The sequence below is a fragment of the Cibotium barometz genome, chromosome 3 (assembly GCF_041138505.1).
Source record: "Cibotium barometz isolate CiBa-2024 chromosome 3, ASM4113850v1, whole genome shotgun sequence".
NCBI lineage: Eukaryota > Viridiplantae > Streptophyta > Polypodiopsida > Cyatheales > Cibotiaceae > Cibotium > Cibotium barometz.
Window position 1 is genome coordinate 35,482,555 of NC_141048.1, and position 26,683 is coordinate 35,509,237.

Genomic DNA, 26,683 nt, shown 5'->3' on the forward strand with positions numbered 1-26,683 from the left:
TTACATTGGTCATCTCGAGATCTTTCTTCTTTTATGTCTCAAGCCATGGAGATTTTTTGGAAAACTAGCTTCATAAAAAAGCTTTAAGGTTGCTCAAAATGGACCTGCTTTGCTCGCCAAAAATGCATGGTGGTTTGAATATTATAAACATCAAATTTCATGTGCTGGCAAGAAAGATCTCTATGCTCAAAACCTTTTTTCAACAAGAACAGCCTTGGTCTATCATGTTGGCAATTCTGTGTGGTCGGATGCGCACAAATGCTTATGGTCGCTGGTTGGTTGATCCATCGGAAGTAGTGCTTGGCAAATTTCAAGGTAAAATCCCTGGTTGTCCATTTTCTACTTCCTTGATTCAGGATTGGAAGAAAGTGCTCTCTCGCATCAAATGGTCTCCCCATCCTGCTTCTATAGCTTCCTCGCTTCGAATGGAAAGCATACATTGGAGTGCTGTTTTTTACTCTCCCCTTGCTGTACAACAACCAATCAGAGCTTACAATCTTATGAAATTGGGCATCCGGTTCATTGATGACGTAGTGGATACTACAGGGCAAATTCTTTCTTTTCCGGCAGCATGCCAACAATACAATCTTGGGATGCATCATAGATCTATATGGAAAGCTATTGCAGATCTCTTACACCCTTTCATTCCGATTCCAACATTGGATGTAAGAGACAGGCTTCAAGATTGGCATCTTCAGTCTTCAGGCTCAAGATTATCCTCTCAATCTTTGCATCTATTGACTTCTATACAGGCTTATCGATTGATATTACCTCCTCCATGGATTGCTCAGCATGCTAATTCTCTTTGGCATCTGGATAAGTCTTTAGCTTGGTGGAAAGCAAAACTGACATTGATATGGAAGTTGAAAATGCCATTGAAACAGAGACTCTTTCTCTGGAGATGCATTGTCGGTATTTTTCCAGTGGGAGTGAAATTGGCTCAAAGAAGGATTGCCTCTCCTATTTGTCCAAGATGTCATCATACTACTGAGAGTGTTCCGCATTTATTGTGGTCTTGTTCATATTCCACAATCCTTCTGGACAAGATCTCCTATTTTTTATCTCTCAGATTTCCTGCACACAGGTTCTACAAGTTTTTCTGGATGTTTGGCACCTTATCAGCTTCTTTGTCACAGTATTCTCTTTTTTTCCATTGGATCAGATACTGGGCCTTATGGACCCTCTGGCTACAGCGAAATCATACATATCTGAATTCACCCCTTCAGCACCCTTATGAGTTCTTCCGAGCCTCGTTGCGACAGTCCTTATATGATGCCGTGCATGAGGGAGATTTGGATGTTTCTTGTGTTCAGCTTTTCTTTTACTGTTTCTGATGGATAGGGCATAGGCTCTTTTCTTGAGCACTGAGCACTGCCCTGCTCTTGCATAGAACTTTTTTACTGCTGTTTTTAAGTTCTAGGGTTTAGACATCCTCCTGATGTCAAACCCTTTTGTACATTTATGATATAATGCAATTTCAACTAGTTTTACCAAAAAAAAAAAAAAAAAGAGTGTGTGATGTGGGCGCCTATGTGTGTGTGTGCATGTATACACACAAACGCGCACACGCGCGCGCGCACACACTATATATATATAGAGAGAGAGAGTGTGTGTGTGTGTGTGGTGTGGGCGCTTATGTGTGTGTGTGCGTGTATACACACAAACGCACACACACATATAGGTAAACACACACACACACACACACACACAGTGTATACATATATATATGTATACGTATATATACATATATACATATACATGCATACATACATACATATATATAGAGATAGATATATATGTATACGTATATATGGAGATAGATAGTTTTATACACGTGTATGTGTGTGTGCGCATACGTACATGCTGTCTGGTAGAAAATTGCCTTGTGTAAAGAGAGGTCTATTGCATAATGATGTAACCCTTTCCAATAGATGTGTTTCTTAGGGATCACGAATCTATCGTTTTGTTGGTGTGAATCTAAGCATGGGATAGTGGCCTGAATTATAAATATGATGAAAACTAGGGTCAAAGCTATTGAGGATAAGGAGTTTAATGTAGAAGACGTCCCAAATCCAAGGCATGGACATAGGAAAGGATATAGGCCACGTGGATTAAAAAAGGAGAAGCCAAAGGAATTGTAGAAGGGAGCAGGCCATGCAGCATCACCCAAGTCGTGGAGCAGAAAGCAGAGCAGATAAGGTCAAAGGCTGGTTGGAGAAATTCAAAATAAAAGGTCTGTTTGGGCAGACATGTATGCATGGCAAAGAGGTTTGAGCAATCATGAATGCACTGTGAAGCAGGGAAGCTGAATAGAATAATGTTTGGGCTTGATTCGATGTGTATGGTTTGCAGCTGAAGCTGAATAGAATCAGGAATCAAGGGTTCAATACGTTGGCTGTTTTTTCCTTCTGCAAGAGCAATAGTGTTTGTGTACAGGAAGATAGTTTGCAGTTGCACGGGATTCCATAGTTCTCTCTCTGAATGGGCTCTGGAACTGACCCGACTGGAGCTGACTACCCCCATTTTAGTATGACCCAGACCCCTACACCAGGCTCACACGTGTGGACAGGAACCAGGCAATTCGATATCACTTGCTACAGTTACACACTCGAGATACAAGGATTACCCCAGGGGAGCCCCTACCACCCAAGATGCACAGTGACTATTTTCTGAGGCTTACAGAGGATGGATTCATATAGAGGCCAGGGTACCTGGATGTTTTCATGTCACATGCCATGAGGATAGCACTTGTTCAGCTCAAGGTCTCATCCCATAGGCTCAAGATTGAGGTTGGCAGAGTAGCAAGGACCCCTAGAGAGAGCAAACTCTGTAGATTGTGCCACGGAGGAGTAGAGTCTGAGGAGCATTATATTTGTCAATGGCCGGTGTATTATGAAATCGGGGGGAGATTCCACTACCTATTTAGAGAGGGGTTTGGGCCATTATCTCCCGTTATAGAGTATTTGGATCAGCGTTGTCTTGGATTCTTCCTATTGGAGATTCGACGACACAGAGAGTTACTATACAGAGATCCTCGACCCCATCACCCATTTCAGTCTACCATCACCAATTTTTTCAGCCCACAGGAGGAGGACACTCAGACGAATGAGGCCACCACAGTATCAACAAGGGGCCCACCATCTCGCCCCTCGACTGGAATTACCCTACCTCATGCCACCGCACTTCGAAGAGCCAAACAGCCTCACCCTCTTGGACCTTGAGCACCCCAGGCTCACCAGCCCAAGATTGATGAGATCCTCACCTGCCACCAAACATCTGTAGCTACCTCATCCCACCTTCTCCTTGGCCTTGCATATCTAGGCTCCCTCCTCACATGCTGGACATCCTTTATGGACCCCTACCACACATCGATGGATAGCTCCCTCTTCACACTCACAGCCCCATATCCTCTACGCCCACTATGATGAGGATGGTGATCCTCCATGATGAGGAAGATGATGATGATCCATACACATCTACATTTACCTAGGGATTAGTGTTAGTTCTTTTTGTTATGTTGTCTTTTTTTCCATGATGAGATTCCATGGACACATTGTACACCCTTCATCTCATAGACCCATTGGGTCTTCTGCAAGACGTTAATATATATTCTTCTTCTCAGTCTTGCACCTTTGCTCAACCCCGTTCAATCAAGTGTTGTTGTGTTAACCCAATATCAATATCTCTTTGCGAGTACGTACTGTACTTACATAAATCTATGCATAGATCTACATATAATCTGTGTTTCTACACGCACATGTGCATGCCCCTAGAATAAGGCATATTTTTCCAAGGCTTACCTGAAGCCAACAAAATCTGAAGCATGGTACACGTTGAAAAATTCTCTCACATTGTCCACAAGAAAAGGCACATAAATGCCATCATAACCGATTTCTTGTAAAAATTTATTGTGTATAATAGGTGATTTGCTGTAGCCCACAAGTTGGCCAATAATGCCAAATACTTCTGTCTCTCTGCCCACTCGCCCCAGCCCATAGATGTTTCGCAGATCTGATACTGTCAGCTGTCCAAGGGCTGATTCCTTGCCGTGTACAAGTGAACCAAATGTTAAGAAACCCCCAAACTTTGGACACAGAAGCCGGCTTATCATACCACATTGACCCATCACCAAAGCAATCGTCGGAACCTGTACTTCAAGAGAAAATGCTGATTGTTTAGATCTAGCAAATACAAGCATTATGAATACACACACACAGAGTCTAGCAAATACAAGCATTATGAATACACACACACAGAGTCTAGCAAATACAAGCATTATGATTGTTTAGATCTAGCAAATACAAGCATTATGAATACACACACACAGAGTCTAGAAAAATTCTATGGAGAAGAAAGATGCTACAACCATGCATCGTGATTATTGATAACGATGCATAGATGTATGCACAGGCACACATGCATCATCTCACATGTGCACCCACATTGAATGATTCATACTTTTAAGTTTTATCTAAATCTCTTCACATTGAATACTTAAGAACAATGCCAGCAGCAGTAATACACATACATCTCCTAATAGCTGAATAATCATATGTTATTTTACCCTCATTACCCTTGGTTTCCTTAGACTATCAACACCATGCACAATAAGGTAGTCCAGCTCTTTCATAGGCTATAAAAGCACATTTGAAGTTTCTCTATGTACCTAACCAAGCACCATAGCTCCTCTCAATAAGCTCTGGTCCGAATTCATCTCATTGAAGAGCTACCTAGTACCAACTAATGAACACTTCTCACAACAAAGTTGTCCCGACCCATGTAGCACAGGCATGAATAGCACAAATGAGAGTTGAGGATTGACAAGATAAGACCCAAGGCACTTCCACTAGGTACCAAAGACCTGCAGCTTCCCCTCCATTCTTTCTACCCCTTTACAAAATATTTGCTTTACCAGTAGGAAAGGATAGAAAGAGTTACAACTAGCTTGATGCTGAAGTTTTTCAGTCAGTCATATATTTTTTGTAAGTCACCTCTGCTAAAACTTTAACCTCATCCTGATCTCTTGGTTGCTTTCCTCACAGCAGGTACAGAACAGTTAAGGGCTTTTTCCTCAGTTTAACCTACTGCCGCCTCTATGGTCTCACACAGCAGCAAGTCACCAAACCTGCCCAACCAAGAACCAACAGATCATCTCTAGCAGAAGTTTCATGGCGTGGAACATACATCAAGTGGAATGCCAAGCCTGTGACACCATCCAAACACCCAAGTGACCACGCCCCAACTGATGAAGTGCTTGCTCTAGCAGTCATAGGACCTACTAGGTAGCTAGGCCATCCCAGAGACCGTGCCAATGGGACTCCCATGCTGTTCCCCATCATCAGCAGCTAGCCAGTCAACCCATAGTGACTAGCCATGCCCCCACTGCAAGACCTAGATGAGATACGAGCCACAGAAAGTAAGAGATCTTGTTAGGGCAGGAGCTGTCTTTAGAGGCGTTCCCATCTAAGAGAAGAAGAGCCAGGATCCTTCATCCCAGGTTCTCCAAAAAAAGTAAGATCACATGCCCAGCTCATGGTCAGAGGGCACACGCACCAAAATGTTCCTGATCAAAAGTTGCCATTGTCACTCTTCCTCCATGCTGGGTGGGCTTTTCTTGAGCTTAGACTAGGCTTGCAGTAAATCTGAAGGAGGATAAATACGCTCAAAGATAAAGAGTAAGGATTTTGAGAGAGAGAGAGAGAGAGAGAGAGAGAGAGAGAGATCTTTGTGAGATTGAGAGAATCAGATAAGGTTGCATGCTATCTGCTATTGGGGTCACCTTCTCCATTTACAATTGGTCACCATGAGGAGTCGTCACTTATTTAATATTCGGGCTAGACCTTTGCTTTTAACCAATGGCCATGTTTCTTGTGCTTGTAGAGGGAGCTTTGTAAGATTGTCAATATCTAGAAAGCAGTTGACAAAGATTGGCAGCCGTGAAGATCCATCGGACTCCTGGCACGTAAACATCCCCTCTACTGAGGAATACTCACAATACTAAGGCAACACTCCAGGTTGAAGGTCTCAGACAATGAGCCTGTGGAGTTAAGCTCTGTTGTGAATATTTGAGTCCATGTTACCTAGGCTCCCTTGATGAAGACCCACAAGATTCAGGCACAAGCATGTGTCCAATATTCTAATAAATGATGGAAGTATGTGATTGCCATTTTCTCTTGACCAAAGAAAATTTTGAATCATCCTTCATATCTGGCCTATGCAAGAGGGTGAGGAAGAAAAACACAAGGTAATGTACCGAACCTGCCTAACCACTACCACCCTATCTGCCAAGCAGAGTCAAGCAATATTGCAGTGCATGAGCTTCTTGCATATGCTCACAAAAAGGGGGTCCAACCTGCTGCTACAGGGACACATCTAATCTCATGTGGCAGCCAGGATATTTGACCGGAGAACCACTAGGAATCAAGAAAAGACCCTCGTCTTCTCCACAAGCTGGTGTCGAAGACTTTGCTCACCGAAAAGCTTCACAACTTTTCCCATCTGATTTGAGCACTCAAGGCCATACAATATACCACAATGGTGGCTGCAAATCTCCTCAAAGTACTTTATGTGTCACGTGCACACCCATGCCATGGCTAATCTCCAGCATGAACAACATAATCCCTGATTAGGTCAAGCGGTTAAGACAACATTTAGTTCATCATCAGGATCAGCATCAGCTCCATCATCATCATCATCAGCAGCATCAAGGTCACCATCAGCAGCATAAGCAGCATAAGGAGGGCATGGGACCCTTATCGCCAGCCAGTAAGGGCTGTATTACAGCAGTTGGCAGCCTTCAAGGGGGTCTAGGCAGCAGGCGGGGCAGCATCAGATTGAAGACCAGCAATGTGGGGCAAGCAACAGAAGTAAGCGCAGTATTTTTGGCATTTAATGCCTATTTTCTTGTCCAAAGCTGGCCGACAGCATCTGGGGCTGGCCGACCAACACCTCAGCATATTATATAAGCACGAAGTCATCATTCAGCAAGGACATTCAGTTCAGTCATCATTTCAGAAGTCTAGAAATCAATAGAAGTACGTAGAAGGCCAGAGGTCACCCCCTAGGGGCTGATCAAGCGCTTGCATCATGTACATTCTTTCAATAACCTTTTTGTACCATATGAAATACAAGAAAACCCAACACCATCTCTCTCTCTCGTCTTCTCTCTCCTCTGTCTTAATCATGTTTAAATCAACATCTTGTTCGTAAGCAGGCTTAGGGTTGTGGATCAGTACAGCAAGACTTCAACACATGCAACATTGGTATCAGAGCATTCAGGCTCAGCCACTAAGCATAAGTCCGATCGATCAAAAGAATGCAGCAAGGTAGCAGATGGGGTGGTCTCCAACACATGAAGCTAGAGAAAAACATTCCCTAAAGTATGTACTGAAAACCAGTACATCATTAGGCTCTCAAATCAGTTCCAAAGGCCTAACAACAGGCATGATCAGTTCCGGCAGGTGACCCACCGTTGTGTTACGGACAAGAAATAGGCATGGGGACAGCAGTAGAACAAATGCTCAGTTCTTCAGCACGACTTGGAAGTGGAGATCAGAAGTGGAAGGTGTTCGGACAAAAATATTAAAGTCAAAGTCAGAGTCAAAAGTAGCTAGTCAAAGTCAGAATTAGAAGGTGTTCATGGCTTACCCCACATGTAGAAGGCAATAGGGCAGCCCAAGCAAGCCTCACTTTGGGCCACTAAATAAAAAGCTAAGACTCCCACACACAGGCCCATGCCCTCAAGAAAGGCCCAATCCAATGATAGCAAGCACAATCCTGGAAAGTACAAGAAGGCAGATGAGTGATTCTCCAAGTTCACAAATGCATTATGCATACATGTATGTGCTTTGACCTTTCTTTTTATTTGTATGAATTGTTTTTCTGCCTAGACAATGCCTGGTATTTCTACATGTGTGTGTCCATGGGCCAGGGACACCTATGCACCCTGTGGACACGTGTGCACAACCTGTTTGGGCCTTAAGCTTTGTCTTGTGGGTTTTGCAAGTGGTAAGTTCCCTTAAAATTTAATTTACAGATTTTGATATTTTATTACTGAGGTTTATGGTTGTTGGATTCACACTTCATTAAAAGAGGCCAGACAACTTATAAGGTGTTCACATCAGCTGGACCAGTTTTTTTAAAACACGTGGACAACTTATGGCATGGGCGTCGACAGGTGGACAGTTTGCATGGAGGAGCACCTAGCTTTTTGCATAAAAAGCACCTGGACACTCCAACTCTGGCAGGACTTGGTAAAAGTGGTGTGACCAGAGCACAGTGGATTACAATCTCGCTCGCTGAAGCTTTTGCTCCCCCCCTGCTCACGCTGCAGCCTGCACGCACACCCCCCTCCCCGCCCTCGCGTCTGCTCCTCCCGCCTGCCCCGTCCTATCTGCCTTCGCGTCTGCTCCCCCCCGCCTCTGCTCATTCGCGCCAGCCCCCCCCCCCCCCCCCCCCCGCCTCTGCTCATTCGCGCCAGCCCCCCCGCCACTTCTCTTTCGCGCCACCCCCCCCCCCCCTCATCCGTCTCCTTTGCGCCCCTGCTCTCTCCCCTTCCTCCGTGACCCGCCCCTGAGCGATTTGGAGATGACAGACGTGATAGGCCGACTCTGGGAGTTGGCTCATTTCTTTGATACCGGGAGTGCGGATGTCTCAGGGATTCGACATTTGGTGGTTCGCATAGTGGCAGACCTAGCACGCGACCCTGGTTATGTATGCATTCACGAGGTTGCTCTCTCAGAGCGAGAGGCAGTCGCCATGGGACACAGCCACTGGCGTTTGATCCGAGATTCTTGTAGCACACCGGGTGGGCATATTCGTAGCCGCTCGGATGGGGACTATTCTCCATCCAAGCCGCTTGCAAAGGCCCGCCGTATGGCTGAGACAGCCTCCACCTCAGCAGGTCATCCATGAGGATCATCTCATGGAATGTACAGGGCCTTGGCGGCGCACACTATGTACGTTATCGTGGTTGCTTGAGACAGGAGCTTCAGAGATGCCTGGTTGGGGGCAGTATTGATATTCTGATGATGCAGGAACACCATTTGAGTGAGAGCAGGATTCGGAGGTATGGTTCGGTGATGCCTGGTAGATGGGACACACTTTGGTCTGCAGGATTTGGCCCCTTGGGTGGGCAGGGAGGCGTATGTATGGTCATTGCGGATGTATGGCGGCAGGCCATTGTGGATCGCGGGGTCATTGTGCTTGGTGGAGCACAGTATGTTATTCTGAGGATGCACGATGAGCTCTTTGGCGTGCTCAATGTCTATGTGCCCAACCATGCTAGTGCCAGAGCAAAGTTCTGGACCCTTGTTACAGATGCCTTGCCCGAGGCCGCACATTGGTGTGTCGGGGGAGATTTCAACATGCTTGAGGACGCGGCCGATAGGGTGGGAGGCAGTCATGTCACAGTGCACGGCACGGAGCTTGCAGCTTGGGAGCGATTTTGCATGACACTGAGGATCACTGATGCATGGCAGCATGAGGCTTTCTCTCGCTCTCAGGACAGTCTTAGTTTCTCTCGGTCGGATCGCCGGCAGGGAGGGACTAATCTATCATGGATTGATCGCTTCTATGTGGGCGACAGGTTCGGGGAGGGTGGTGGCATTCTCGCTGGCACCTCTTTTTCAGACCATGCGCCAGTTATTCTCACACTTGAGGAGAGGACACGGGAGACCAGCTTGCAGTTGAGGATCCCAGAGAGGATACTTACAGATCCCATTCTTTCTGAGGACATTGAGAGGATATGGCATGATAGCCAGAGCTCTGACCTGGATGCAACAGGCCAGAGCTCTGACCTGGATGCAGCAGGCCAGTGTGCCCAGGAACTCATCGAGCTCAGCTCTTTTTTGCACACTGTAGCCTTGACACGGCTGGGAGAGACACGAGAGCGGGAGCGTCGCTTGAGACGTAGCCTTGCTTCGCTCTAGCGCCTTCAGGAGCAACAGCCTACATGTGAGCGGGTGGCGTCCCAGCTGAGCCAGGCACGCCAGGAGGTTAGAGAGGCAAAGGAGCAGAGACATGAGTTCTACTATCATCGCCAGGCCTCTCAGTGGACGCAGCTTGGTGATAGAGTGACTAGGGAGTTCTTTGAGATTACCGGAACCCGCCATGCTCGAGCAGGACGGATCTTTAGCCACTGAGCCAGGGGAGATTAGAGCCATTGCCACTGAGTTCTATAGAGACCTGCTTTCAGTGGAGCCAGCCCCACGGAGGCACGTGATGCTTGCAGACAGACTGTGTGGGCCCATGTGCAGAGAAGGGTCACAGATTGAATGCGCACAGTTTTGGGTGAGCCTCTTTCAGAGGATGAGCTTGTTGAGGCTTTGAGGGTCCTTCCGCGCCATAGCTGCCCTGGGGAGGACGGATTGACGCCTGCCTTTTTTATGCGCTATTGGGACCTTTTGGGGCCAGGCCTCCGCAAGGGCTTTCAGTATGTTTTGGACACTGGGGTGATGCCACAGAGCTTTTCCGAGGGCTTGATCTTTCTTATCCCCAAGGGGGAGGAAGTGTCAGATGATATTCGGAATTGGAGACCTATTACGATCCTCAATACTGTCTACAAGGTCCTGGCAAAGGCCTTGAGTTTGAGGATCCAGCCCTTCCTTGGGGAGCTGATTCATGCTACCCAGACAGGATTCGTCAAGGAGCGCAATATCCTTGACAACATTTTCACCTTCTGGGAGGCGACGGCCCGAGAGCTAGATTTCTCGGTGAGGACCTGGTCGTGATGCTTCTCGATTTTGAGAAGGCATACGATAGAGTCGATTGGGGTTTCTTAGAGGGCACTATGCTTCGCCTGGGTTTTGAGCCAGTTTGGATTCGAGGAGTGGCGGCTCTATATTCCACAGCTCGTAGCCAGGTGCTGATGGCAGGAGGACGGGGGCCGAGTTTTGAGTTGACTAGATCAGTCCGTCAGGGGTGCCCTCTCGTCCCTTTTCTTTTTCTCTTCTTTGCTGAGGCTATGAGCATGTATCTGGCAGCAGAGGAGGTTGGTTTGAGGGGACTCCAGCTCCCAGTCCGGGGTGAGGACCTGCTCGATTCTGAGTTTGCTGATGACACGAGATTGTTTTTGCATGGCCAGGAGGCCAATCTTCAGAGGGCAGAGCAATCACTACAGGTTTTTGGTGCAGCTTCGGGAGCATTGATCAATTGGTGCAAGACAGTGGCCTTTTGGATCAGTAGCGCTCCCGCTCCGGCGTGGAGCCCAGACCCGGGTTTTAGATGGATTCCTCCTGGCACAGCAGTGCGGTATTTGGGTTGCCAGATTGGACTTGATTTGTCACCTGAGCAGCAGATCGCCCCGCTTCTTCTGAGCATTCGGAAGAAGCTTTTGTATTGGAGTACAGCTCGGCTATCCTTGGCTGGGAGGGTGGTGGTGACAAATCAGGTGCTTTTAGCGACCATGTGGTAGGTACATCACGTCTTGCTGGATCTTCTCGAGCTCTTGCATCAGCCAGGTACAGAGGCTGATCAGGAACTTCCTTTGGTCTGGGGCGGGATGGTCAGCCAGCCCGGGCTAAGGTTGCTTGGGCAGTTATTACTCTTCTGCTAGCCTAAGGGGGCTTGGGCATTATAGATCCAGTTGATCAAAGTAGAGCCTTATTGGGGAAGCTTATTGTTCGGGGGCTGCTTCCAGGCGCTGAGCCTTGGAAGGAGCTTCTTTTTCAGCGACTGCAGGCTTGATCTTGTCCTTCTTGGTTTCATAGCATAGGATGGCCTGTCCCCCTTTTGGGGTAATGAGATATGGATTGCCTATGTCGATGAAGGAGAGAACCCTGCTGATTCTCCTCTTCCAGATGTCCGTATCGGGGATGTAGTCATCTGCATCAATCTCGGTTTGCTCCCTTACCTCTTGCTTGTCCCAACCCTGTGGGAGCCCCCCTACCCGAATGTTTCGGGCAACCGACACTTCAAGTTTTTCTTCCTTGATGGTGGAAATAACATCTGATTTCACATGAGATAGGCGCCTACTGGAGGAGAGAGAGAGAGAGAGAGAGAGAGAAGGGCTGGTCGACTTGCTACAGGGTTGTTCTGGAGTTGGTCGATCAGATATATGGCTGTCTCAGGGCTGGTCATCACTGATTGAGAGCTTACAGGGCTGGTCGACTACATATCAGGGCAGGAATTTCTGATTTACACATGTTTAGGACTAGAAACCGGTGTTTGCAGGCTATTTGACAGGTCTAGGACTGGAAACAGGTGTTTGCAGGCTATTTGACATGGTCATACAGGGTCACATGCATGGTACCAGGAGCCCACGTGTGAGATTCAGGAGCAGGAAGCATGCTGACTTGGACTGGCCTTAACAGTTTACAGACTGGACAGCAGCACACTGTGAAGTTCAGGAGGTGTTTCAGGTGACCTCAGGGCTGAAGGCATTGCTGGAAAGTTTCTGGGACAGGCAGCCAGGTGTGAACTCACTGGAAGAGTGAGAACAAGGGCAGAAAACAGGGCGCATGTACCCTTGTACAGGGCGAAAGTTACCTTTGAAGGCTGAAAGCAGGGTGGAAGCACATGTGGAATAGGGCGGAATTACGTGTTGAGAACCTTGTGCAGGCAGAGGTACCTGTGAAGGGATGGCAGTGCAGAAGTACCTGCGAAAGCACGTGCAGGATGGATGAACCTGTGATGGCTTTATTGTTTGCTTTGTTTTCAGTTTGGATGCACCTGGAGTAATTGAGGGGTCTACAGATAGGGAGGAGAGAGACTGTGAGGTAGTTGAGAGAGAGAAGAGAGAGAAAGTTATATTAAATGTCTTCAAAAGACCTGATGGGTCTATGAGACCAAAAGTGATAGTGTCCATGTAATCTCATCATGGTACAAAAGAAAACAAAGACTATGGCTATGAGCTGGGAATGTCAAATCCAAGCCATATGATACAAAATGGGACCATCATCATCATACAGCCTATGGAGCTAACCCCCAGTAGGAGGGGGCCATCAGGATATCAAGCATGGGGTTATAGCCTGTAGTAGAACGCTCTGCAAATCATCCGCTGGGCATGGGAAGGTCACTCTGTGGCATGTGCCTCTCCAAGATCTCCTCAAGCTGGGGCTGATGTCTGTGTTGCTGGTGAGGTCGAGGTAGTCTGGACAACGGGCTCACTGTAGTGCTGTGACCCGATTAGGAGGCACACCAGAGTAGGGTTTGGCGGGGGGTCAAGCACTCCAGAATGTGTGGCTCGATGAGGCTGTGGGTATGTCATCTCCATGGCTGGTGTGGCGTCCTCTCGTGGTCGGAAGAACTGTGTGATGGTTGCCAGGGGCTGGGGTAGATGTCTCCCACGGGGTCTTGACTCCCTAATCACTGAGTCTCTGTGGCGATGAAGCTCTAGTAGGAAGAGGCCTAGGCACTGCTGATCTGGGTAATCCATGATCCTGGATAAGGGTCCAAACCCCTCTTTGAAGAGATAGTGGAACCTCGCTCGAATCCCATAATATGCGGTGCACCTGCATATGAAGTGCTCCGCTCACTCGACCTCCCACTGGTACATAGTGCATATCCTCTCCTCACAAGGTATCTGCATGGTTCTCCCTGTCTCTAACCTCAAGCGGCGCGATGACACCCATAATTGGCCCACTGCAATAATCCGCATGGCATAGGACATGTATATGTCAAGATATCTGGCCCTTAATAAGAAACCATCCTCTGTAAGCCTCATGAAAGTAGCCATGTAGTACTGCCGTTTGTGTGAGAGTAGCTCATGTGTTGTGCTCCAGGTATCTGGAACAGCAGAGAGAGAAACACCTCAAATACAACTAGAGTATACAGCAAGAAGCCAAGAATATAAATAGACAGCACAATGAGCCGGAACGGCCAGCCCCCCGTAGGAACTCCTTTATTACATAGAAGCTTTTACAAAGAATCCAAGGCGAGGGTGCAGTCAGCACTGGATTTTCGACATAAATCCTGGGCAGCTTTCCACATAGCATACAAGAGACTCTAACAAAGCCCTCTTCACAAAAGCCAGGCCAAGTCAGTGCCACAAAACATTCTCCAAAACTCTCCCAAAACAGCCCTCTATTCACAGCCTGTTCTAGCGCGAGAGAACCCAGAGGACAACCGTCTACTGTGTGGCCCCACACACAGAAAAATCACAGCTGTACGTCCAGTTTGGAGAGCAGCCTGCAGAAAGAAGACTCGCAGCTGCTGTACGGTCAGCCTCTGTGGCAGCCAGTCAGAGGAAACACTGCTGTACGGCCTGTTTGTGAGCAGCCAGCAGTGGAAAAACAGCACTGCAGTAGTATAGGTTGAGGGCAACCAGCGAAGAGCAGTAAACAGTCTGCTGTCGGCCAGATATAAGAGCGAAACAAGGAGAGAGAATCAACACTGTATGGCCTGTTTGTGTCAACCAGCAGATAGAGAGTAGGGTTTACTGTAGTCGGCACTATGCTCTTATGAGCATGCCCCTAAAAAAACAGCCCCTCCTTTTAACGATTCAGCCCCTGCCTTTTTGAGTCAGCCAGCCAGCCTAAAATAGTACTCATGCTTTTCCTTTTTGCCAAAAGTGGCCTTCCTGCTAAAAATGTCCAAAACCTTTGCTTTTTTAGCCAACACCTCTATAAATGATAACTTGGCCTCTTTAATTGTGTAGACTATAAAAATATCCTTCAAAGATGGGCGCCTAGCTTTTTCTAACCTTGTGGGCCCACACGCTGGCCCACATATCCATGCAGGGTGCCCATAAAGGTTTTTAATGATACTCAAGGCCCATAAAAGCTCATGTTTAGTGCCCAGGCTTTAAAGCTTTTATCCTTGAGCTTAACCCTTCTATGGAAAATCCTCGTTCTCACCTTAGTTACATTCTATGTGTGGGCTTTCCCGAAAACACCGATCAAAGCTGGTAAAGGGACCAAATGGTGACATATCCTGTATGTATAGTCCCAATAGATCATATCTGATCACCCGGTTCTTGTCATCCTGAGAGAGCCTGTAGTATGGAAACAAGGAAGCCTACCCTGCTGCTAATGATACGCCTCCTCCCCCTCCTCTATCAATGAAGGCCAAAATCTCGTCAAGGTAGAGGCCAAAGAGACTAGGAGACAGTAGGCATCCTTGCTTCACTCCGATGGTACTAGAGATTTCCTCTGATAATCCTTTTGGGCATCTCACCCGCCCTATTATGACCAACTCATATAATGCAATTATCCCCTAGATCATGTCTGATGGTACACCCAAATCCTAGAGTCTCTGCAATAGTCTAGCTCGAGGCACCGTATCAAAGGCTTTGCGGAAATCCACAAAGCAATAGCAAACCCGTCGGAGTCATGCTCTGCCTCCTGAGTCCTCTACGATGGCTCAGAGGGTGAAGATGTGATCCAAAGCGGAGAATGACTTGCGGAAGCATGCCTGCCCTAATGCTATGTGCCCATGTCTCTCTGCTAGTGTGTTAAGCTCCATCTCAAGTACTGACCCATAAAGTTTGCCCAGTGTGTGGAAAATCATAATAGTCCTGTTATCGTTGGGGTCCATGGGATCTCCAGCTTCATGGATGGGTGTGATGATATGGGCTGTCGAGGTGGGTGGGAATCCTTCCGAAAGAGCCCGGTTGAACACATGGACCAAGAGGGGGTGCCGGAGTCTCCCCTGCATGGGAGATGTGCTCTGCGAAGAGGCTAAGAGGGGTGCCGGAGTCTCCCCTACATGGGAGATGTGCTCTGCGAAGAGGCCCTCGTGGTCCTGTGATCTACCGTTTTTTAGTCTCCCGATGGCTCGGGCTACCATGGCGGGTGTGAAGAAGGTGGATGTAATGGGATGTGGATGTGATGGTGGTGGGATGGGGGGCTGATCTGGTACTTCGTACAAGGATCGTGCATGCGTATGCCATATGGATGGAGATGTGATGGGTGTGGGTAGGCATTTCTACCAGATTTTCTTCCAGCCCTCGTTACGATTCACCGCTTTGAGAGATTGGTATAAGTCCTTGTATTTGTGCTCATTTCTTACATCAAGTCGTGTATTGGTTAATCCTTTAAGCATCGCTCTCACAGATTTGGGCCAAACGCAAACCTCATGTAGGAGACGCTCGCATGTTGTGCGGCATTCCTCGTCATACCAATCGTCCTGGGGCATGATGGCAGTAGGGGGTCTGGTGGTGGATCGGCTGGTGGATGGAAATGTGGCTATTACAGAGGTGTGTAGGATTGTGGTGAGCAAAGGGGTCAGGTCAGCTAGTGGAAGATTGGGGTCTACATATGTTAGATGTCGATAGAGATGGTCGGAGTAAGTCGAGTCCCCATCACGGCGGAGGTGAATCTGGGTGTAGTGGGAGATGGGTGGTGATGGCCAGGATGATCAGGAATAGCTGAGGAGAGATAGGCACAGTCGGCTCCAAGGGGGCGGGTGGGAATGGTGAAGGCATGTATGGATGTGGCTAAAGCCGGAGATCCCATCAGGTAATCCACTGTACTCGAGCCTCCACCATGTGCGAAGCATGTGAGAGCTCTGGAAGAAGGCCAATGGGAAGATGGCTAAGCCATGTGTGGTCCCCAGCACGAGAAACTCTCTCCCTGATGCTGTAATGTACCCTCTCTCTTGTGATGCCCGCTGAATGCCAACCTCCTCCAAGTCTCTCTCCTCCATGGTCGGCTCCTCCTGGTCATATACAGATGCCTGCTCGATCTGGGTCCTGGCGTTGAAGTCCCCTAAAAGGAAAACTTCGGCCAAGCGTGAGAACTCAATGATGTCTGATAAAACTGCTCTCCCTCCTCCACACAAGAAATCCTTGCACTCAAACTCAGGAATGTTGAATTTCAACCTTTTTTTTTAAATGTCCCAACTCAAAAACGAGCCCCTCAGAGAGGAGGTTTGTCACCTTGCTTGCCCATAAGGGAAACGGGGGGAGGCTTATCAGTTTGCGGGTTAGAGCCCCTAGAAGCACTCAGGGGATGAGGGCATTACATAGTCAAATGCTGCATCTCCTCACATACAAAACAATGACCAGGGAGCCGTGCTTCAACAAAATGTAGTACACTATAGCGCCATTTAGTGTGATAAGGCTCCTATGTACAATGCTGGTTGCCAAATCCTTGGAGTCAAACTCAATCCGGATGTGTTCATGGCCAAGAAACTGAAATCAGTGATACGCCCCTACTCACCTGCAGAGTGGCTTGGAAATGGTCACAGAGTCCATTAGCTCTTGCCAGTAACCTTACAACCCAAGGTGATGGCTTCTAGAAGCGAAGCAACTAAAGTGGAAGGGAGCTGAGGTCTGCCACAAAATTGAATGTCGCCTGGGGAGTCAGTGCAGCTGCCCCATGGAGCCCTCTTGCAGAGGAAGCAGAGGCAATCAAAAGTGAATGAAAAAAGTAAAACCCACCAACAAATGCTGCGTTGAAGGAAGGAAAGAAGGAAAAAGGACAGGGAAAAATGCTTCAGGCGGGGTAGTGGCAACCTGACAAGCTAGGCAGACTTGGTTGGGTGGACTCAGGAGGACAGCAGCACCTGGAAGGCCGTGATGGGTATCAGCTAGGGCCAGGTGAGAGGGATCCAAGTTTAGCCACATGGTTCAAGCAGGGAGAGATAAGGGTCCGAGATAGCATAGGAAAATGCAAAGAGGCAGGGGAAGCGAAGATGGGTGGGGCACCTCACTCTAGAAAGCTCAGTCACTGCCACTCAAAGAAGATATAGTACACAAAGGAACAATAATCAAGTTTAGAACTTCCTCCTTCGCACTTCCATGCTTGAAGCTGAGATCATAAATTCAACCATTTTAAAAAAATATCATTGTCATCCAAAAAGAGCCAGTGATCATTATCACATAGCGTTCTTCCTGTGAGACTTTACCTGAGATCTGGAAAGAAGTTGAAAGACACTTGCCACATCTGTTATCTTGTTAGCAGTCGTCAAAACCTTAACAATGTCTGCTCCACAGGAGTGAATCTTTGCAACCAAAGAGCCAAGCTCCTCAGCTGATGGGGTGGCTTGGAAGTTGTGGTTAGACACTATGATCTTGCAATCGGTTGACTTCCTATCGTGCAGGTTTGATAAGAACTTTGACGCAGCCTACAAACGTACAGAAATTCAAAAAGGCTCCAAAAAAGGGTGTGAAAAATGTGGAACTCGATGAGGTTTTACCAGTGTTAGCAGTTCACGCAAGAAAAAAAGAAAGCAAATATCTACAATCTTGATTAAGCCTCAATTAATGACACAAAACAACAAACCTGCAATTCAATATCTACAAAGTCAGCTCCAAGATTAAATGCCAACTGAAGAGCATCAAGACGAGGAGCTTCATCTCCCACATATTCCCCCCCTTCCCATTCTGGCCTGCATGCAGCAATGCATTAAGAGCCGCAGTTAATTTTCTCATGTCTTTGAAAGAAAGATTACCATAGGTATACTAGAGGAGTTGTTGGCTGTAATACACGCATTTAAGATATGGAAACATGACCTGCTGGAGAGTGAGTTTACATTGTTTACCAGCTACCAAAGCCTGCACTATTCTATAATAGAGACAAAGCAGCCCAAAAGAAAATTTGGGATGAATGCATGAGAGGCTGTGTATAAACCAACACCTCAGGTGCAATGTTTTGGATGAATGCCATGCTCCACAGCATTCTGCAATGTTTTTGGGGAGAACCAGCAAAGGCTCTGCCAGCTCCTCTGAAGTAAAGGGTGTCAAAAGGAAAGTAAGCGCGTGCATTAAAAAGATATCTTTTGGTAAAGCCTTAACAAGAATGTTGATAATAAATTTTTCTTTTGTTGTTATGCCAAATGGCAAAGTGCTCTCGTCATAATCCCCTGCCTATTGCTACTCAACCATGAGAGAGTTGAACCATAAATTTTATCCCTATATTTACAAATATAAAGCTGTCTAAACAACAACTTGAAATGCAGCAACATAAATAATTTATCTCTGGGTGATTTCCTTTTCTTACTTTTTTTTCGGGTGGGGGGGGGGGGGGGGGGGTTTTGGGGGCGCGGGGAAACACTTTGGCCTAAAGTGGTTTCAAGGTACCACTTAGTTGTGAGATAAAGAAGTGAAATACTAAGAACTAACATGGTTTTAAGAGGTAGTCAATCCCTTGCTGATCTCAGCCCAAGTTGTCGGAGATCATTAACGATAGTCAATCTCACGAGCTGGAGGAGCCCCCACGTCCCTGTGTGCTGCGCAACACCCCCCCTCCCCTCCCCCCCCCCCCCCCCCCCCCCCCCCTCCTGTGCTCTACCACAAGCTGCGCCTAGCCCCCCTCCCTCACCCTGTTGTGCTGCCTCCCTTATCCGCCCCCCACCTGCCCTGCACTGCCCTCCTCTGCCTCTTCACTCCTTCTGCCTACCAGCCATCAGCTCCCCTCCCCTTCTCCCGCACTACCTCCCCTCCCATCTGTCCTTCAGCCCCCCACCCTCTTCTCCGCTTGTGCGCCCCTTCATGCACCTTGCACAACCCCCCCCAGCTCCACTCTGCTTCGTCGAACCCCCCTCATACACCCCCCAATCCACCTCTCCTGAGCATGCCCGCCATCCACCGGCCGCACCTGATCCGGAGAGGAGACAGCAAACCAGCCCAGCACGCTGAGGGATTCACTGTTTTACAGAGCTTGTCGCGATGACCATTGCTACCTCTCCGGTGCGGCCCCCCCCCCCTCCTCCTTTTTCCGCCTGAGTCTTGGGGCAGCCCATGGATTACAGTTTCTTTTGATGCCTTCCCATAGAGGAAGCTGGTACTTTCGAGGAGACGGTGGCTCCCATCCACATTAGTGTGGTTTTATATCACTCCAGGCCTTCCACCCCAGAGGGTGGTGCGATGATCTTCTCTTTCCCCCTAAGCGCGGCTCTAAGAACAGCATGGAGTATGGAGTCCGTGTTTGCGCCATTCATGGGCTGGCGGTAGAGAGCTCTCACCATCTGCAGGACCTGCGGATTACTAACATGCTCACTCATTTTTGGCCGCTTGCGCGAATGGAGTTGGGTGGCTCCAGCCACAAGGATCAAGGCGAGGAGTTGGTGTCCTCCAGCCTGGAGGTGCTCCTCTTCATATTTCATGTCTGGATGGCAGTACGCCTACTCCAAGATCCAGATGGAGCGGGTCCACATGGAGGGCAGGATTCGTGACCACCTAGCGAGGCTTTGCCTCGAGACGGATTGTGATTACTTACCTTTCACTATCGAAGGTGCCCTATGTGTTGATTGGTTTCTAGTTCAGAATGGTATCAATAGCTATAGCAGTCTTTCCGGTTTGTCAGTTGCCGATTATTGGTTCCCATTGACCATGACCTAAAACCCACACCCAAGACTCTCAGAGAAGAGGGCAGTTCCGACAGTTCCACCTCCCACCACTCTTAGATATGCAGATTGTCTCATGGAATATTCAGGGCTTCGGTGGACACCAATGCTTGAGGAGGCGCGGGATCCTCAAAAAGGAGCTTCACAGAGTCGTAGTCAGTGGAACTATTAACATACTCTTACCTCAGGAGCATCATCTCTCCCAGGGTCGCACCCGCAGATGCGGGAAGATTCTCCAAGGCAGAAGCCACACCTTTTGGTCCCATGCCTTTGGACCCTCCGGGATCTAGGGCAGGGTATGCATCTCAGTCAATGAGCAGCTCTTACTAGCAGTGATTGATTCAGGCATCATTGTCACAGGCAGAGCGTAGTGGGTGATCATTAGGATTGGAGCGGGTTTCCTTAATCTCTATGCTCCAAACTGTCAGAATACGCAGCGGAGATGATGACCAGATCTGGGAACACAAGAGCAAAACGCATGCAGAAAAAAACAGCACAAGAGAGAGAGAGATGTATGCGTGTAACTCTGCTCTGATATACACAAGAAGATCCCGATATGATACACTGAGTGGTATGGGGCTGGGGACCTATTTATATGCCCCCATAGCAGCAGTCGGCCTGCTGTAGGCAGCCGACTGGCCCTGAGAACTCCACGACCAGCATCACATCCAGTCGGCCAGATCATCAGCAGTCGGCCAGCTCTGGCATGGAGTCGTGGACCAGTTCAGCAGTCGGCCAGCAAATGGGCTGCCTCCCAAGCCACAAAAAATGGGAAAAATAAGGGAAAAATGCAGAGAGTGGGGAAAAATGATAAAACACCTCATAAGGGTGGGCACACCCACAACAAAGGCCCTGGTGTATAAATCTAGACAGGAGATGACTTCTAACACCCCCTCTCAGCTCCTGGCTGTGAAACCACCTACAGGGAGCTGGGGTGCCGCCTAAGCAAATCCTGAGATAGCGACTTCGTGAAGAGGTCCACCGTACTGTCCTTCGTCGAACAGAACTCTAGCAAGATGTCATCAGCAACGATCTGTTCACGAACAAAGTGCCTCTGGATGACCATGGGTTCCTCCAGTGGAAGCCCAAGCTTGCAATGCAACCTCTGTAGCCTCACCACCTCACAAGCAGCATCACAAACAGCTCGGTACTCTGCCTCTGTCTGCGACAAGGCAAAAGATGACCGTCTCTTACCGCTCCAAAAACCTGCTCCTAGGCCTGAAGTAGATCCCCTCGTGTCCGGATCTCCTCCCCAAACCGCCGCAGAAACCACAGGAAGCGCAATCCTGCCTCCCAAAGAGTCATCCGCAACCATGAGCTCAACTGCCTCATCAGGAAGCTCCCGTCCAATCTGGTGTCCATCAACCAGATCAATGAACCATACAGCTTCTGAGTCACAGAGACATCACACTGCTCACAAGGATCAACACCTGCTACGGTGCACAAACAAGTCCTGGAAACCTGATGAAACCTGTCAACCACCCCCTCTGAATCCGGAACCACAAAGCCTGGAGAAACCACCTCCTTCTGCAAGTAAGGACCTGCCACCTGCCTGGCTTTCCGAAAGGTCCCCGTGGAAAGAACATCCTCATCTACTGGAGGTTCTATGTCCCGAACACTACGAGACATCAGAGCATAAGTGACCTGTTCAGCTTCCTCTGTCTGACGAACACAAGAACTACCAACATCAGTACTGGAAAGATCCTGCCAACTGCTGCCATCTACTGGCAAGCTATCCACCATCTGGTCCCGGAAAGCCCGCACCTGCAGCATATCCACACTCAAGTGGCCATTACCAGACTGCCACTCATCACAAACCTGAGGACCTGGGAGAGAGAGTGCTGAAAGCTTGTAAACTCCATTCTCCACTCCGCCTTCCCAAACCACCTGGCCTGTTGCTTTGTCCCGGGGAGCAACACAATGCTCATCAAACTCCACCCGTACGCCAGTCTTGCAAACCTGATGCACTGACAACAGATGAAAAACAAGTGCCGGAACATACAACACCTGGGAGGAATGCTTCCCCCCTCTGCCATCGGGAAACTATCTCCATCCTGCCCTCACTGTGAACTGGGATAGTGGATGTATCACCAATAAGAAAATGACCAAAAAGCCTACAGAGATCCTGTAAACTGGAACGGGAAGGAGTCATGTGCCTGGAAGCACCACTATCGAGAATCCACTCCCGAGTATCCGTTGCGGAGAGTCCTCCAATCGCCTCCCTGCCTGAAGAAAATGAAACATCGGTGTCCACCACCTCCAGGTGCACAAAAGCCGGAGTCTTCATGATTGCTGCTGAGGAATCTTCACCCTTCTCGGTCTTCCGCTTGGGCCACTGCCTCCAGTAGTGGCCTTTCTCGCCACAATCATTACAGGTCCTCTCTGCCTTTAGTTTCTCGCGGTCGGTAACGGACTTCTTCTCAGAAGACTTCTCCGACGAAGCCTTCCCTTTGCCCGTGTTACGGCCTTTCGACCATTGGCCAGTTAAGGCCTCCGAACCTCCACCCTGAGGAGGGTTCGTGAATCGTTCCTCCTGGTCCAGGACCATGGGCACAAGCTCCTCCCACGTGATGGTGCTGAGCTTGCCACTGGTAATCAAAGACGAGTAAAATGCTGAGTACGAAGAGGGCAAGTGCGACAGCAATGTTATGGCCATGTCCTCTGACGATATCTCCTTCCCAACCTAAAGAACTTCCTGCTGAAGAGCCTACAGCTTGTTAATATGCTCCCGCATCGTCAACGACTTTGCAGGGCTCATAACCCGCATCTGTACTTCCAAGGAAATCCTCTTCATGGGCGATACCCTGTTTTGTAAAGAGAAGCCAAATGCTGCCATATACCTCTGGCCAGCGTCATATGCTTTACATGATTGATTACCTGTGGTGTGCAGTTGAGAAAGATAAACGAACGGACCCTGGCGTTGACACGATCCCACATCTGTGTCTGGGTCTCCCGGTCCTTTCGGGTTGACGGTAACTCCCCTTCCTCTACTTCCGGCCGTGGAACCCCAACAATGACGAAATCAGCGAGGAGGTAAGACTCCAAAACAGATTCCATCATAACCTTCCATATGCCGTAGTTACTCCCGTCCAACTGACGGTCCACCGGGAACGTGGGGAGTGTCGGGATCTTCACCTGTCTCTCGGCCATCTCAAACAGATCTGCCATCTCTACCTCCTGGTAGCATAGCAGACAAATGCAGTCATCCACGATCTAATGCACATATCGCCCTGTCTCAATCCGCAACTGGTGTGATGAGGTCCGGATCTGTCCAATGGCACAACGTATCCCATGTGATAGGTGTACATCCATGTACGCCGGGCGGGTGATAAAATCATCCGATGAGAGGTGTAGAAATTGGCTCTTGTAATGAGCCATTTTCGTGCCCAAGGGCTCAACGGGGCTTGTCCATGTCCTCTCTATGTCCACTTTGATGATATCCATCCTGATCACGCAGTTTTGCTCTGAGCGGGTGAGATCCAAAAATGGACAATCCAGACTGTACTGAAAGGGTGGTAGTGCCTCTATCCGCAAACCATGTAGGTCAAACCATGATCTCATCTCAGCGTACCAACAATGAGTATCTCCATCCTCTGCCAACTGTATGGATGAGGTCAATGCCAAACGGGAGTACCTCTGCTGAGGGAGCTCCCATAGCCGCTGTAAAAAGGTAACTGCCTGGAATAGGGCCTCGGTTACTACTGGTGGGGCACCCAGCTCACCCCGAACAATCTCATGTGGTACTGATGATTTGCTCCGAATCATGCGGGCAATCATCATAATCAGTGGTCTCTCCATTTGCCTCCATCCCTCATCTGTCCCTCTCTGAGATCTGTGATGTATACTAGGCCCCCAAATTGGAGCTCCGTACAGGAGGGTCGGTGTGACAAGCGTATCAAATAGCCACAATTTGGTGCGTGGCTCCTGATACTGTATGTGTGCACACTGCCTCTCAAGTGCCCCCAAGGCTGCATGCCCTCGAGCTAATCTAGCTGCTGCTGCCTCCTTCAGGGAGAAACGCGGTCCTATGAAAGTAACTCCCAAGTAGACATATGACCTGACGTACTCTACCGGCTCCCCTCGGAAAGTGAACTGAGGCTCTGATCTCGTCACCCATGCCTGTGTGGTGTTAAACACCATAACCTTGGTTTTCCCAAGGTTCACTGTCAGATCTCTATCCGCACAGAAAGCCTGTAATGCATCCAGGTGTCTCTGTAGTCCCTCTGGAGAGTCTGAGATTAGAACAATATCATCAGCATATAACAAGATGGGTATCAACACCCCTGCCAGGCATGCCCCTGGGCCTCCCAATCTGTCTACATAATCAGAGACTTGCATCAATGTACAATCCAAAGAGGGTGGGCGATAGCGGGCATCCCTGCTTCAACGCTCTCCTCATTCCCCTAGATAGGCACTTGACTGGGGGCCACGGAATAGCAAGTTGGTACTCCTCTAACCCAAGGCTCTGAGAAGCCCATTCATAGCATTCTGCCCTTCAAGAAGGTCCAATCTACTCTGTCATAGGCTGCTTGCAGTCCAAGCAGTAAGTAACAGAGCAATGAAAAAAAGTGTTACTGAAGCATAGGGTAGAACTTAGTTTCATTCCTGTTTTAGACACATTTGAGCTAACTCACATCCACCATCCGTGACCCATCACTATGGACATGCATCAAAGCACAAGAAACTCACATATGATTAGGAAGACGAGGCCATTTGGAGCAAGGCTGCACGAACTTCCAGTGCCCTGTTTGCATGCAGCAGGAAGCAGTGAGGACCGCACAACAAGGACTAGATAGATGTTGAAAGTGGAACCCTACATGAGGCCACACCCTTGACCAGAGATTGCAAAGCAAGCCCGAGGGATCTTTTCACAAGCTGAAAGTGGGTATCAGACTTCAAAAATGGTTCCCAGAAAGTAGAGACCTGAATTATAACTTATATAAACAAGGTCACTTCACCTTTTATGGCATCTAACACTTGCTCCTCTTCCTCATTGTGCTAGCCTATTTGAGCTCTCATTGTAGCCACATTGTGCAATCAACAACTCTTTTAGATCATAAAAGGAGGCCCAACTTTGACTATCAAAAAGACATGCTCATCCCATTGGGGATAGTATGCATCGACATCTAGTCATGTCATGTCATCTATGACATTTTCCTCGAACTATCATGTGTTGGAATCAGTTACTTGGAAGTGTTTTTGCGAAAACTTAATACCTTGAAACAAATTATTCTTACTCAAAAGAGTCTAAAAAGCCATACAATTGACCTTTTCTTAACGAGACTAGTTTTGAAGCCAAAAATCAATTTTGCAAACATCTCGAATATTTGCTAGCAAGTCACAAGACATGATCTGGTGATAGTAAGACATGACCTGGTGATAGTTACAAAGTGTTTGACCAAATCAGCTTGACGCATATGACAACATTACACATATGTATGTATGTATGTTCATGGTAGGTACACACACATACACACATATACAAAGATGTATGTATGCACATTAATTAAGACCAGCTATAAGGGCATGATAGCAGGCATACAAACATTGAATACACAAGAGGTATAGGGGCATGGCTAAATGTTTAATGCATGCATACATACATTCAGATGTACGCACGTAAATATAAGATTAAACAAGAGGTATACGGGCATGGCTAAATGCATGCATACATACATTCAAATGTACGCTTGTGAATATAAGATCTACTATACGGGCATGGCTAAATGCATGCATACATACATTCAAATGTACGCTTGTGAATATAAGATCTACTATACGGGCATGGCATGCATGCATAGATACATATATACATGATACGTGAATTCTAGATTTGGATGGCGGAATGGATACCTGTATGTGACAATGGCAGGCAAGGGCCGCCCGGTGAGGAGCAAGGGGAGGTCTGTATGGGGGTTGAAGTGAGCCAGGTGATCAAGGCGAAGCTCTACAATGTCAGCACCCTGGGCGCAGGCGAGCCGCATTTGCTCCAGCATCTCAGGCAAACTCTGGGCCATGAGGGGGGCACAGACATAGCAGCCATGCTCATCCATGCCAACGACAAGGGCGGAAAGTCCTTGCTCTTTTGCTTTTTAAAGGAAAGTTCCATGTTACCACTGCAAGCCACCCCCTTCATTTTCAGATGCTTTTTTTCTTTTTTCTTTTGGGGGGGTATGCGCTTCCTTTTTTTTAATCTTTTTTGTGATGCGACTTGCAGGTTCACACCAGACTGCGATGATTGAGCAGGTGGAGCCCGGACGGTACTTGGGACTCTCTTTTTTTTTTGGCTTATAGAGGGGCCCCTTTTTAAAGCTGTGGCTTGTGTATTTTTTGTCAAGCTGGTAAATTGTAACAAGCCCTTGGCCCTATGTTTTGGCTTGTACTTCTTGTCCGATCGGTCTCCCTGCCCTTTCTTCTTTCACAAAGGCCAATTTTTTTTACCCCCATTTTTTTTCGG

The 26,683-nt window shown here is 48.1% G+C and overlaps 1 protein-coding gene across 2 annotated transcripts in view; it reads right to left on the bottom strand.

Moving 5' to 3' along the window:
* Positions 1–26,351, bottom strand: part of LOC147640002 (bifunctional 3-dehydroquinate dehydratase/shikimate dehydrogenase, chloroplastic-like) — a 56,547-nt gene extending 30,196 nt beyond the window's left edge. The window contains exons 1-4 of one of the 2 annotated variants that reach the window (XM_086776170.1): positions 26,080–26,351; positions 18,165–18,270; positions 17,788–18,006; positions 3,801–4,147 (exon numbers count right to left, since the gene is read on the bottom strand). In XM_086776170.1, coding sequence (XP_086632296.1) covers positions 3,801–4,147; positions 17,788–18,006; positions 18,165–18,270; positions 26,080–26,279 — 872 coding nt within the window. In that variant the 5' untranslated portion in view covers positions 26,280–26,351. The remainder of the gene's footprint in view (positions 1–3,800; positions 4,148–17,787; positions 18,007–18,164; positions 18,271–26,079) is intronic. The other variant, XM_086776179.1, reaches the window with a different exon arrangement.
* Between the last annotated feature and the right edge of the window lie 332 nt (positions 26,352–26,683).